General features: G+C 37.8%; 1 protein-coding gene across 1 annotated transcript in view; it reads left to right on the forward strand.

Moving 5' to 3' along the window:
- The first annotated feature begins 8,115 nt into the window (after nt 1-8,115).
- Nucleotides 8,116-14,228, forward strand: part of LOC122910148 (glyceraldehyde-3-phosphate dehydrogenase-like) — a 60,697-nt gene continuing 54,584 nt past the window's right edge. The window contains exon 1 of the mRNA XM_044254839.1: nt 8,116-8,202. Within this exon, the coding sequence (XP_044110774.1) occupies nt 8,116-8,202 (87 nt within the window). The remainder of the gene's footprint in view (nt 8,203-14,228) is intronic.

Raw genomic sequence — 14,228 nt, forward strand, 5'->3', positions numbered from 1 at the left:
TAATAAAGATTGCGAGGCTAATAATGAAAGTTACTAAAAGTTTTATGAGATAACAAGGGCCACTTGGCCCCTCCCCTCCCCATCCTGTGTTTCTGTAACAGACAGTTTGGGAACTGTTTGTTCTACTGCATTATAATATCTCCCACAAGGCTCAATCACCTCTCCCTTTCCCCAACTCCATCCTCAATCAAGAACCTGAAACAAAGGTTTCTTCTTTCTGGGAGAATTGAGAATTGAGATTAAAGGAACATGGCTAGAGGAGTGTGCTAGAACTGGAACAGCCCCATGAAGTAGGCCATTTCATCAGTCAATGTCTGACCAGGAGGCTAGAAACCATTTTACTTATTTATAACAGAGGGAATCTAATACAGGGAATGAGTTATGCAGGTGAGGACCAAACAAGCAATGGGGAGGTTGCCCTGAGATTAGCAACAGCTGAAGGGAACTATATTATCCCCAGCTGAAGAGACACAAGAAAGAGATCATGTTACCGGGACCCCAGCGCTGGGGTCATGGGACCGAATCTACACCATGGTAATAAAGAGTCTGAGTAGTCGTAGGTGTGCCTGGATGGCTCAGATGGTTAAACATCTGCCTTCGACTCCTCAGGTCCTGATTCTGGGGTCCTGGGGTAGAGCCCTAGGTTGGGCTCCCTGCTCAGCGGGAAGTCTGTTTCTCCCCCTCACTCCTCTTTCCCCCTCCCGTACTTCTCCTCCTACCTTTCCCTCTGCTCATGCTCCCTCTATATCGCTCTATCTCAAATAAATAAATAAAACCATTTTTTAAAAAAAGAGCCTGAACAGTTGAATACAGAGAAAAACTACTTAAGGTAGTTTTGCTCAGAAAGCATTTATAAGGTTCACTCCTCCCCAGCTGACAACTACAAGGAGGGGGATAATTTTCTAAAGAAAGTTCATGGCTATTTTTCAGATGGGGACAAATTTTGGCAGACAAAACAACGCATGTTCACTACATTCCTTCTCTTAGTTACATAATTTCAAAATGCTCTTACCTAATATAGAATAATTATCCATTTACTAACCATGTAATTAAAGAGTAGGTATCAGTAAGTGCTCAACCAGCTGATTAGTGATATTAGGCTTTAAAGTCATTTTAACTCTCATCCCAGTCATGAAATAACAAAAATGACATTATTCTACAGAGAGCCTACTCCCCTCAAAAAAAGAAAAAAATGTTAAAACCAGTAATTGATTTATATGTAATATCTGCCTACCTGTGTGTAATAGCTGGCTCCTTTTCCCCTCCAAATTTATTTCTCTCTCTCTCTCTCTCTTTTTTTTTTTTCCATTGGAATTGACTTTTAACTGGGCACAGAGCCCTCTGTCTGGAGACTACATTTCCCATTCTGCCTGTGACTGGGTATGGCCATGTGACTTTGTTTTCATCTATGAAGTGTAAGAAGTTGCAATGTGTACCTTTTCCACATTACTTGCTTAAAAGGAAATTGCTTGCTCTTTACTGCCTCTTTTTTATTCCTGCCACCTGGAACACAGTCATGGCAGAGTATAGTAGCTGGCAGAGCAACAAGATGGAAGGAAACCAGGCCCCTAAATTGCTTCGTGGAAAGCTGTCTCCCAAAACCGAACTGCCCCACTACACCTTTAAAGTATAGAGAAATAAATTTCTACTTGATTTAAACCACTGAGGTTTCTTATCTCTTTTTTGAGCCACATACCCTTTACCCTCCCTGATATAATATATAAGGTATTATATTCTAAGTTGATATATGAAGAATCTCACCAAAGAATGTCTAGATCAGTTTTTTAGAACAGATAAATTCACTTACTCTTAGAAGACTCAATGTCAATATTTATGGATATAAGAAGAATATCATATGCTTTGACACTTCAAGGCCCATATTTGCATCATTAAGCTATTTCGTTTCACCAGCACATCATGCTCAAAGTTACCAGTAAAGATCTTGGAACTGTCAGAGTCATTAGAAAACAGGATAGAGGTTAAGTGCACAGAACCAGGACTAGAACAACTTCAAATCCCAAGTCCTATTACTAATTAAAGGTATAATCTCAAGCAATTTATCTAAACTCTGTGGTTCAGTTTCATCTGTGAGATGGATGGGGAAAATAATAACCTTTACTTCATCAGGCTGGTGTGAACATTAATTGAGATAACCCACTATTAAGTAAGGTATTTAAGCATCTGGTAACCATTCAATTAAAAAGTATGTATTGTTTTATATTATTTTATATCTTGGAGTCTCAGAAAAGTCTTTATCAGAAAAGTACATCTGCAGTCTGAAGAAAGAGCAAATTGTTCTAGATACAGCAATAATGATTGGGATTCATGGTTTGCATGCAAAAATTGGCAAATTCTGGCCTTTACTTTGGACATCAAAAAAACAGGCTATTTTTGTTGTACTGCCCAAACTTCTATGATATACGCACAAATATGCCTAAATGGCAATGCAGTAAAAGTAATGTCTTAGCTTTATTATTCTGAAGCACTATATCTCAAAACATTATCCTATAAAGAGAAAGAACTTGTAAGAGGGAGATAATCAGTGTTGATTTTCAACAGTTCTGTAGAAGGACAAAGGAGTCATGATCACAATTATGTGAAGCCATTTCTTTGAAGCTTTTGTTCTCTGTGAGAGCATTTATTTCCATTGGATTACTTCTTCTTGGTCAGGTGTGTACAGATGGTTCCTTAGTAAACACCTTTCAACAGTGATTTTATAGTGTCTGTATTCCATATGAGACCCTCACATTTTTTCCAGGTGCAGGCTTACAATGTTGTGCCAAGAAAAGTGTAAACAAGCAACATGGCTTATACCATTTAGTTCATATCCTTGTTATAATGTTTGTCCCATTGCATTATGACCAGCTGCGTGAATGTCTGACGCTTCCTGGACTGTGAGTTCCTCAGGGGTAAACAGTATCATCTCCATATCTGTGGTATTTTAAGAAGGGCTTAGCATCTGGTAGGTATTCAATAAATGTTTGATATGAATAAAAGTAAATATGTATCACATTATGGAAATCATCAACTTGCTACACGATTGAACAGTATTTTATTTCTCTATTGCAGTGTAACAAACTACCACAAATGTAGCTGTTTGGAACAACATACATTTATAATCTCACAGTTTCTGCAGGTCCTAAATTGGTACATGGTTTACCTAGATTCTCCGCTTCAGTATCACTGGGGACTATTCTAGAGTCTATTCAACACACAAATAAGATGTAAGTACTTAGCCCACTCAAATGAAGAAACTTCTTGGGTTCACATGCTAACTTATGAGAATGTCCAGGGATTTGCCCAAATACATTAATGCTCCAAACACATGAATGTAAGAGGGCATACAGTCTTACACAGAGATCCCTACAATTCAAATGGATGAGTTGAACCCCAAAATCACCAGACCATTTTGTAAGGATGAATGAATGCCCATCTAGAGGTCCTTTAAACTGGTGACTGAAATATGAAAATTGAAGGTATGCAACATCTCTCTGCTAGCTTGGGAATTCAGAGCAGAAATATCTCATATGGTCCTTGGCATGCTCCAGATATTCCAACCATTTGAATCGCCAGCCAAAAGGACTAAGCCTGCATACAGGGCAGCAAATGCACAAGAACCATCAATAATGGGAGAAGTATTAATTAGCTATTGTTACAATAATGGTACATAACAAACAACTCCAATATCTCAGTGACTTACAGAAGCATTTATTTTTCTCGCTCAGGGATTGCAGGTTGGCTGTGGCTCACATAATCTCATTTGGGGTTGGCTGTGCCAAATTGGGCTAGGCTGGACTCCAGGCTTTGGGCTGGGTTCAGGTCTATTCCACATGTCTTCTTCATTCTGGGACCAAAGCTACATAGGGGATGTTCATGTTCTGCTCATGGCAGGTGACAGAAGTAAAAGTGAAGCAAGTGGAAACGTTAAAGAATTCTTAAGACTTTTGCTCAAAAGTGACACACTATTATATTACTTCTGCTCTCGTTCTATTAGTTAAAGCAAGTCATACGACTAAGTTCAATGTCAATATGATGTGCTTACTCAAGTGCTTACTTTAGTAGGAGGCAATACAAAGTCCCATGACAGAACATGGTGAGTAATTCTAATATAAAGATAGACTAAAAAATGGAGAGTAATGAGCAAAGGCAAGCATAAGGTAGCAACCTTCAAAGCTGGTCAAGTTTCTTGTGACACTGTAATGCGCTCCCTAACTGATGTTTCAAAAGAACAAGACACACCATCACGTAACTAACAATTCTGGCTATGCATTGGTACAACACCATCCTCCCTTGATATGTAATCCTCTATAAAATACAAAATCTACATTATGGTAATATAATAAAGGTAAAGATTTTACAAGCACAAGGACCTTAAAAATTATAGTTCCATGGCAAATATAACATAGCTTTTTGTGCCCATATACTGTAAAGACAGAAGTCCTAACTATAAACAGTAATGGGAAATCATGCATATTCAGGGATGAGGGTGATGAAAGAGTTATGGGTTCAGTTAGAAAAATTACTTTGGGAATTTTATCTTATGGATGAAGCCTCAAGTAATGTAAAGCATAATACAACTGAATGTTTAATAGGTGGTTGAATAAAGTAATTTTCATTCAAAAAGGCTGCAATGTTGTAATCCAAACAAAAAGAAACACATTTTCTTAGATGTATTATGGATAGTGCCAATATTTTATTCCTGTGTTTTTGTTTCAAATTTCAGTAGTTTTCTTTAACTGATGGTTCTTTGTCGGGATCTATTTCCTCACAAATGAGTCGGCCTCAGGAACCTGGCAAACTGACATATTATGTTTCTGTTTACTTTTTAACTTGCAGACCCTCCAAAGATCAACCATTCTCGACTATCATTTACTTATACAGTTAAAATGGATTAATATGGAATCATCTGCAGCTTGCCATTTAGTTTGGCTTATCTGAAGGACATTAGATGTTATACTACCTTTAATTAATTAATTAGATATCAAATTCAATTTAAATTACATACACACCAGAAGTTGAAACACTATTCTATCAAAAATACTTAAAGAACATAATGCTATTCCTTCCAATATAATGCTATTCCTTCCAAATTCTGTAGTGTCATAATAAGTGTCACATATGCAGCCAACTCCTGATATCCAATTATCAATTCATTTATGTATGCCTTAAGACATGAACAGATGTATTCCTGAAAAGCTGGAGAAGAGCTAAATTCCATATATCAGACTATTCTCTGATTTAACTTCTATATCTTAGTTAAAATATTGAGAGGTATATTCCTAGGGCAAAAGCCTTTAAGAACATGTCTACAATTTGGGCTCACAAAGAGACTTTCTAGAGATGTCTCACAGGCTGCCTTACATTTTCCTGTTAAAATGCCCACAACGATACAGAGAAGAGAAAAGGCAGGCAATGGCACTGTGGATTTAAAATGAGGTAGGGACAGTTGCTAAAGTCCAGGTGGAATTTCCAAACTGTTTTATTGATGATGATGGACCAAAGACAGATTCTTAAACCACTTCCCTTGAGTTCTTCCCTCTGACACAGACTATAACAAATGAATTTTAAAAACCAAGAGGGGAGGAAGCGGAGCTTGAGTCTGGCGCCTTAGACCACTCTGCCATCCTGACACCCTGGGTGGCTCAGTTGGTTAAGCAGCTGCCTTTGGCTCAGGTCATGATCCCAGCGTCCTGGGATCGAGTCCCACATCGGGCTCCTTGCTCGTCAGGGAGCCTGCTTCTCCCTCTGCCTCTGCCTGCCATTCTGTCTGCCTGTGCTCGCTCTCTCTCTGATAAATAAATAAAATCTTTAAAAAAAAAAAAAAAAAAACCAAGAGGGGAAATGTAACCTCCCTATCCCCATCTGCATTTGACTCTGACATGGACATATTTTGCTGACCATAAATACCAACTGAGCCAGTGAGAACTAGAGTTCTGTCATCTACCATTTCTTCCCCCACCTCATCTCAGTAGCCCCTAACTCTCTAGGCATTCATAAACAACTCCCAGAAACAACACGGCAGAAAAAGGGGCAAGGCAACAGGTTAAATATTGGGATTTTTAGTTAACCCAGTGAAAAGTGCTATAAATGGGGTAGAGACAGAAGAACATGAAGAAGGCTGCCTGATGGGTGAGTAGACCTTGCTCATATGTTACACTCTTCAAATAAGAATTTCAAACTGCTTTGTCAGACCAGCCAATGTTGAAAGCAAGAGAAAAATCCAACATCAGATGGTAGACATATATTAATGTATTAGAGCAACACTATTAATTTTGGAGAAATGATTCTTTTTTTGTGTGGGACAGACAACTCCCCTGGCCTTGGGCACTGATTTAAGTCATGACCCCTGTTTTCCAGTTATTAATATTGTGCAACAAACTACCCCAAATGTGGTGGCATAGAGCAATTAATTGTTTTTGTTATGTTCACAGATTCTATGGGTCAGGAATTGGACAGGACACAATCAGGATGACTTTTCTAGGCTTCACCCCACCTGGGCCTCAGGGGTAAAGACTCCAAGACTAGGGGACAAATGAATGGTTGGGAGCTGGATCTCCATCAGTCATGTATCTGGCATATATGCTGGGAGGACTGGAAGCCTGGAGCTGCTCATCAGAGCATCTACACAAGGCCTCTTGTGGTTAGTCTTCATCGCTGCCTATGGTGACCTGGAGATAACTAGACTTACACATGGCAATTCAGGGCTCTGAGTATGATGAGTGCTTTGGGGAAAAGGAAAAGTGGCATGGTGTTTGTTGGCCTTACCTTGAAAGGCACACAGCACCATTTCTGCTGAACTCTTGACTAATAGTGAGTCTAACCCACCCAGATTTGAGGTCAAGGGTATGACCCACTTTTCAGTGGGAAAAATGTCAAGAGAGATACAGTGTCATCTTTGGAAAATAGAATCTGCCTGTCATTAAGACTATCTGTCTCACTTCTATGGCTGCCACAATGGACTTAGTCTCTTAAGCAACACAAATTACCATCTTCTCGTTTTCTTGTCAGAATTTTGACACATGGGACGCCTGGGTGGCGCAGTTGGTTAAACGACTGCCTCCGGCTCAGGGCGTGATCCTGGAGTCCCGGGATCGAGTCCCACATCAGGCTCCCAGCTCCATGGGGAGTCTGCTTCTCCCTCTGACCTTCTCCTCGCTCATGCTCTCTCTCACTGTCTCTCTCTCTCTCAAATAAATAAAATAAAATCTTAAAAAAAAAAAAAAAAAGAATTTTGACACAGATTCCATCAACCTAAATCAAGATCTCAGCAGGCTACATGTCTTTCTAAAATCTCTAAGGGAGAGTCTGTTTCCTGTTTATTTGGGTTGTTGACAGACCTCAGTTCCTTGAGGTTGTGGAACAGAGGCCTTCATTTTTTTTGTTCATTGTCAGCTGAGGCTGCTCCCAGTTTCTAGAGGTCACCCACATTCCTTGGCTAGTGGTCCTCTTGATCCATCTTCAAAGTCAGTTGGATCCTTCCTAGGTAACACCCCTCTGACCTTTCTACCATTACTTCTCTCTGACCACAGTCTGGAAAGGTGGAAAAGTTCTCTGCTATAAAGATTCATGATTAGATGGGCCTACCTGGATAATACCTACCCAGCTCATCTCTGCATCTCAACATCCATAACTTTAGTCACATCTGTTCCTTTTGCCATTTAAGGTAACATTCACAACATTCCAAAGATTAGAGCCTGGATATCTTTGGCAAGAGTATGATTCTGCCTGTCTGCTGACCACAAACCAAGATGCCTACCCCATATTTCAAAATTCTCCTCTTGTGGTGGTGCCATCCCTGGTTAAAATGTACTACCTTAGGGGCTTGGCAGATTAATCTGACGTTCAGGTTTAGGTCTGAGACTAGTCAAGGACATTCACTCAGTCTATTGGAAAACACCAGGCTCCAACAATAGTGCATTCCAAATGCCAACATGAAGAGAAAGGAAAAAATACAAGTTAGGGGCTCTTGAGAAAATGCTGTAGCATCTGGGAACAGAAACCTCACCTTTTAATATTCAAAGGAATATCGTGGTTCTGAAAAAATAAAATGTCTAAGAAATACATTAAAATTTAACTAAACATATGCTTGAAATAATAAAAAAGATGCCCAAGAACATGGCTTCCTGTGAAGAGAACAGAGATGACAAGATTGACATAAAAGAGGTCTGTGAAAGGAAAAGGATTGAAATGAGAAATAAGAATGTAAGAAAATCCCAAGTACAAAAGCAGAATTAAAATCTACACAGAAGTGAATCAAGGACAAAACTGACACTGCAAAGTAACAAGCCAGTAATGTGTAGGACAAACAGGAGAAATCCTCCTAGAATGCATTATTATGGATTTAGGACTCTTTTGGCTGCAAATAACAGGAACTTCATCCAATCTAGCCAATGAGTCTTCCTTTATTCTGAGAATGTTCAAGTGGAATCTGCCACTTGCAACCAAAAGAGTTCTAAAATAGTTTGGATAGTATATATCAAGTTTGAAAAACTTAATTACTAAAGCTGATTTGCCATATATATGTTAGACTCTGTGCTCCAAAAACAGAAGTTGTGCCTTTTCCACTCTCCATGGAATAATGTTGCATTTAATTATTTCTTCCTTTTTTTAAGAGTCAGGTGGAATTAAATGACTCTGATGATTGCCATTTGATCAAATATATTTGTGCATTTTTGTGTAATATGTTATAATTTTGTGTAATATGTTAGAAATCCCCAAAACAAAATGGAAAACAACTCAACCAGAAAAACTGAGGAAAGATAGAGGTATGGAATTGATAAAGTTAAAAGCAGAGATTAATATAAAAGAAAGGAATAGAAACATTGATAGATTCATCAGCAACTTCTTTGAAAAAGGAGGCAAAATGCAAAGATATATTAGCTTTCATAGAAAGTGGATATAAGCAAAAGATATGGAAATTTTATTAAAAATTATTCAAGCAATTTTATGAAACTAATGAAACTTTGATACCAAACCTAAAAAATGTAGTACACAATTTTATGTAATAGGATAGAAACCCACAACTGACAGATGTTCATAAATGGAATTAATCAGTAATATTAAAATCATAATCTGCCATTTTTAGTTGTATTTAGACTTCTAATATAAAGATGCTTTAATATTAGGAAATCATATATACATATCATACCATTAGGACAAACAAAAAAACTTTATCTCTGTAGATGTTGAAAAAGTTATTTAATAAAGTGAATATTCATTCCTGATAGAAACTTATAATATACCAAGAATAAAATTGTTCCCTTTATAACTATTACTCTCTTTACTGTGTCCATAATTTTGACTTATAAGAAAAAATACAAAGGGCCATAGAGTTTACAAAAAATGCAAATTAAAGAAAAAAATAACAATTGTTCTTTGGTCTCAAAAATAAACTAATAAAAGATGATACTGTAGAATTGTTGGATCCGAAAGTGTAAATTTACATAAATTTCTTAATATTTATTGCCAAATTGATTGCAAGTCTCCCATAATTTAGGGTATACACAAAAGATTTATACAAATTCTCACCCTTGGACTCAATAATTCTACTTCCAGTTACCTATCCAAAAGAATATGCAGATAATGATTTTATAGAAAGATGTTTACCAGGAGATTATAATAGGCAAATTGGAAATAACTTAAAATGATTAAATAGTTATAACAATAATTCCATAAAATTGAGTATTAAATAGACATTACAAAGAATTTTAAGAACTTGCAAAAAACACCAATAATACCACAACAATACCAACAATGCAGTATTGTAAATGGAAAAGGGATTATTACAAAATTACAAAATTATATGCAGTATGATCCCAATTGGTTTTAAAAAATCATTTATAGCTATGTATATTCTGCATAGCACTCATATAAGATAGCAGACAAACTAGGAGAAATCCACCAAAATCTTTACAGTGATAATCTCTTAATTGACAGTTCAGAGACAATTTTGACATTCTTCTTTCTTCTTTTTTTTTATAGCTTACAAATTTTCTACAGTGAATATATATTATTTTTATAATCAAGTATTATTTCGGGGCACCTGGGTGATTCAGTCAGTTGAATGTCTGACTCTGGATCATGTGCTGGGCATGGAGCCCACTTTAAAAAAAGGTATTATTTTTCTAGTCAGAAAAAAGAGGGTCACCGGGGTGGCTCAGTGGGTTTAGCATCTGCCTTTGGCTCAGGTCCAGGGTCCAGGGATCAAGTCCCTCATTGGGCTCCTTGATCTCTCTGGAGAGCAGATCCTTCTCCCTCGGCCTGCTTCTCCCTCTGCCTGCTGCTCCCCCTGCTTGTGTGCTCTCTCTCTCTCTCTGACAAATAAATAAATAAAAACCTTTAAAAAAAGAAAAGAAAAGAAAAAAGAAACATTTTAAGATTAGCTTTTCTCTGTAAGAAAAGAGCATTCCATCTTCAAGTTATTGTGTGACAGGTTAAAATCTGAGGCTTACACTTTCCTCCTTGATGACAGTTTATAGAAATTGCTTTATTTCATTTTAGGATACTCCAGACTCCTAAATTAGGTATCCTTCTGGCTGGTCTCATGGGTGAATTTCTTTGCAGCCGGTTTGTAAAAGATTAAAACTACCTCATTATTCATAATAGCCAAAAGGTGGAGGCAACCCAAGTGTTCATCTACAGAATAGATAAATAAGTTGTAGTATATACATACAATGGAATATTATCCAGCCTTAAAGAGGAGGGAAATTCTGACACATGCTACAACATGGATGAACCTTGAGAGTATTTTGCTAAGTGAAGTAAGCCAGTCGCAAAAAGCCTAAAACTGTAAGATTCCACTTACATGAAGTGCCTAGGGTAGTTAAATTTATAGAGACAGAAAGTGGAAATGCTGATTGTTGGAGGCGGAGGCACGGGAGAGGAGACAATGAGGAGTTCTTATTTAATGGGTATGGAGTTTTACTTTTGCAAAGTGAAAGAGTTCTGAAGATTGGCTGCATGACAATGAGAATGTACCTAACACTACTAAAAAAAATTACAATTAAAAAAGAAATTTTTTCTTTTGCCAAAAATTTGGCAAATTTTTTGTTAAGTTTATTTTACCGCACACACACACACACACACACACACACACACACAAGATTAAAACAGAAAGAGAGAGCTAAAGGACACAAAGGAAGTAGAGAAAGCTCTATCTAGCACAGGCAAGGTGTATTGCACCACTAGCAGAACCTTAGAACTGGACACCTGGGACCTCACCTTTGATTACTGCAAGTCTTCATTTACTAAATCTGTTCCCTGCTTTATTAATTCTGTGAGATGAAAACTCTCCATATCAACTTGTCATCGATTAATGGATATTTGAATAATTTGTAGCACACTCACATGGAAATAAGCATTCTTAAAGCTACATCCTTAGAGGGGATCTTACTCTGGACACCACCACTGTAAAGTGGTCCATGAATGGGTTGAGGGTGGGTCTTTATTTCCATGCAAAATTTTGTGTAACTGAATATATCAGTTTTATAAGAGAAGCCCCTTTGCTCTTAGCAGATTTTCAAGGGGGCTCCAAAGTTGAGAACCACTGTTATAAGGAGTATGCCCTACATGATTTAGTCCTTTCACTACCCACATACTCTGGCTATCTCTTGAACGAAAACTAAACACTTTCTCTACGTTAGGATTTTATGAATATAACAAACTGAGAGTGATTGACCCTTCATTATTGAAAGTTCATGATGTATCGTTGCCACCGTCTTTAGCTTAAGCGTGAGTACATAGAACAGACAAGAGTGGTCTAAGTTAGCCCAGTACATTCCAGATTCCTCTTGTTTTCTGTCTATTCAAGGTCTGTTGTAATTTTTGTGTTCTAAACTATTCTTGCCTTGTTGAATTTCTGCGGAGATGTAACTTTTCTTTTTTTATTAAGACCTTCATTTGTGAATATTTCTCCATCTTTGCTTATGTGCTTGATCAATGTTCATTTCAAAACAGTAGTTTAAAAAATTCTTGGCAGTGAACCAAAATCAGAAATGTATTTTATAATGCAATCCGTTGCACGTACACTTATATATACATGTATATGTGGAACAAAATGTCCTGCAATAATACCCTGACTGCATGTGAGACATTGATATTTTCTTTTCTTTTCTATTCTATTCCATTTCACTCCACTCATTGATATTCTACATTGGCTATGAAAAGTATTGCTACTTGTGACCTGAATCCGTCGTTCTCAAAGTGGTTCTCAAATTTGGCTGTACATTAAGATCACTTAGGGAGCTTTAAAAATACTTATGCCTGAGTCCATCTTTTGTCCCTGCTCCCTTCAGTTGCCACCAACTGAAGACTGTGATTTAATTGATCTGGGGAAGGACATGGCATTGGGATTTCAAAGAAGCAAACTCTAGTCATGGGGGAATCATCTGATGTGTAGCCAGGGTTGAGAAATGGACTTAAATGGATTTCACTGTCCTCTGTTACATATCATCCCTCAGGTTGAAAAGCATCGTTTGAAATGGTCTCTTTGATTACTGTTTGATGCTATAACAACTTAATATTTCTATTACATTTCTTTTATTTTTAAAATGATATTTATTATCTCCATATTATTTATTCAAATGTATCCTGTAAAAGACTGAGGCTTTCATTTGCTCCTATACCTCTGTCCTTGCCTAAGCCACTTGGCAATCATTTCTGGCAATGTGGACTAGACCAGTTCTCAAACTTTAATCTCAAATTTTAACATGCATCAAAATTACCTGGGATCCTTGTTATAATAAAGATTCTGATTCAGTATGTCTAGGATGGGGTTTGACATCTGGATTTCTAATGAGTTCACAGGTAAAGCTTATACTGCTGGTCAATGAATGGCACTTTGAGTTAGAAGATACTAGACAAGGATGCTTCAACTCATCTTTCTAACTGGATCCTTCCCTATTCTCCAGCTAGACCGCCCTGTGTTCTTTCCCTTAGTTATTTACAGTTTTGCACAAACCTTGATGAAGCAGGTAGTATTTTATTTCCTTCCCATTGATAGGATAATTGACCTTCTGATTGGGGCTTAAGATGGCAGAGAAACCTCTCCCCAGCTCCAAAAGAACAGATGTGTGAAGCTTATGAACCTTAGACATCAGACCAGTAAACACCCCACTTTGCTATTGTAGTTTGAGCAGGTTTTCTTGATTGTATGTCCCCTACTATGCAGGTGGTATGTGTGTGTGTACCCACTTGTAATACAATAAGTTCCCACATTTTAAGCATTCTATCTAATCATTGAAACTGAATAATGCCTTCTTAGCAAGGTATCTGCACTTGAATTTAACACTACCCTACATTAAGGTATTTGTTTGCAAGCCTGTCTCTTACCCGTGTATAGGCACTTTGAGGTCAGCGACTCTGCCTTACTCATCCTTATATCGTCAAAGAGCCTATTGGCAACTCAATGAATATTTATTTGCTGAATTGAATTGTGGTAGTAGTTCTTAATCACCATGATAATGCTTAGAGTACCACCTCAAATCTTGGTGGCCAAAACGAACTGGCATTTATCTGGCTCATCAGTCTGGATCATCTGATGATGTGTCAGATGGTAGGCTTACTCTTGCCAGGTGACAGAGGTGACTGGGCATTTGCCTCTCATCCACCAGCAGGCTAGTTCACTCATTTTCTCAAAAGTGGTGACAGAAGTGCAGGCGTGCAGGTTGAGACAAGTAAGTGTCTTTTCAAGCTGCTGCTTACACATATTTAGTAATATCCCGTTGGCCCCAGCAAGTACCCTGACCACTCCAGAGTCCAGGGACACTGCAGAAGGATATGGTGAGGGACAATGGTAAAGAGTTGGAGCCATTTTTGCTCTTAATCTGCCACAGTGGTTTTCCTTTCCTCCTTTGTCTTCACAATTTTATCCCCCAAGTCTAAACTTTCTGCAGTAAGTGGAAACATGATAATGATGCTGAAGTCCTTCCTGATTTTAATTTTGAAACCACTAGTTAGTACTGTCATAATAGAGGCTTGATCTGGAGTGATTTAGTCAAAGACACGAAGACCCTGATTTTCACTGGAGTGCAGCCTGGGTTTCATTATAGTCCATTCTCATGTCAGGTGTATCAGCCACAATCCTTCCCACCTGCTGGTGCGCCATCCTTCCAGGCACTGGGCCAATATGCAGGCAAGCAGACAGCCATGTGTTTTAATCAGCATCTGTATCTTGATTTTTTTGGGTTGCTCTTTGAGCCATGTTAAACAAAAACATAAAAATTACCTTA

The sequence above is a fragment of the Neovison vison genome, chromosome 6 (assembly GCF_020171115.1).
Source record: "Neovison vison isolate M4711 chromosome 6, ASM_NN_V1, whole genome shotgun sequence".
Classification (NCBI taxonomy): domain Eukaryota; kingdom Metazoa; phylum Chordata; class Mammalia; order Carnivora; family Mustelidae; genus Neogale; species Neogale vison.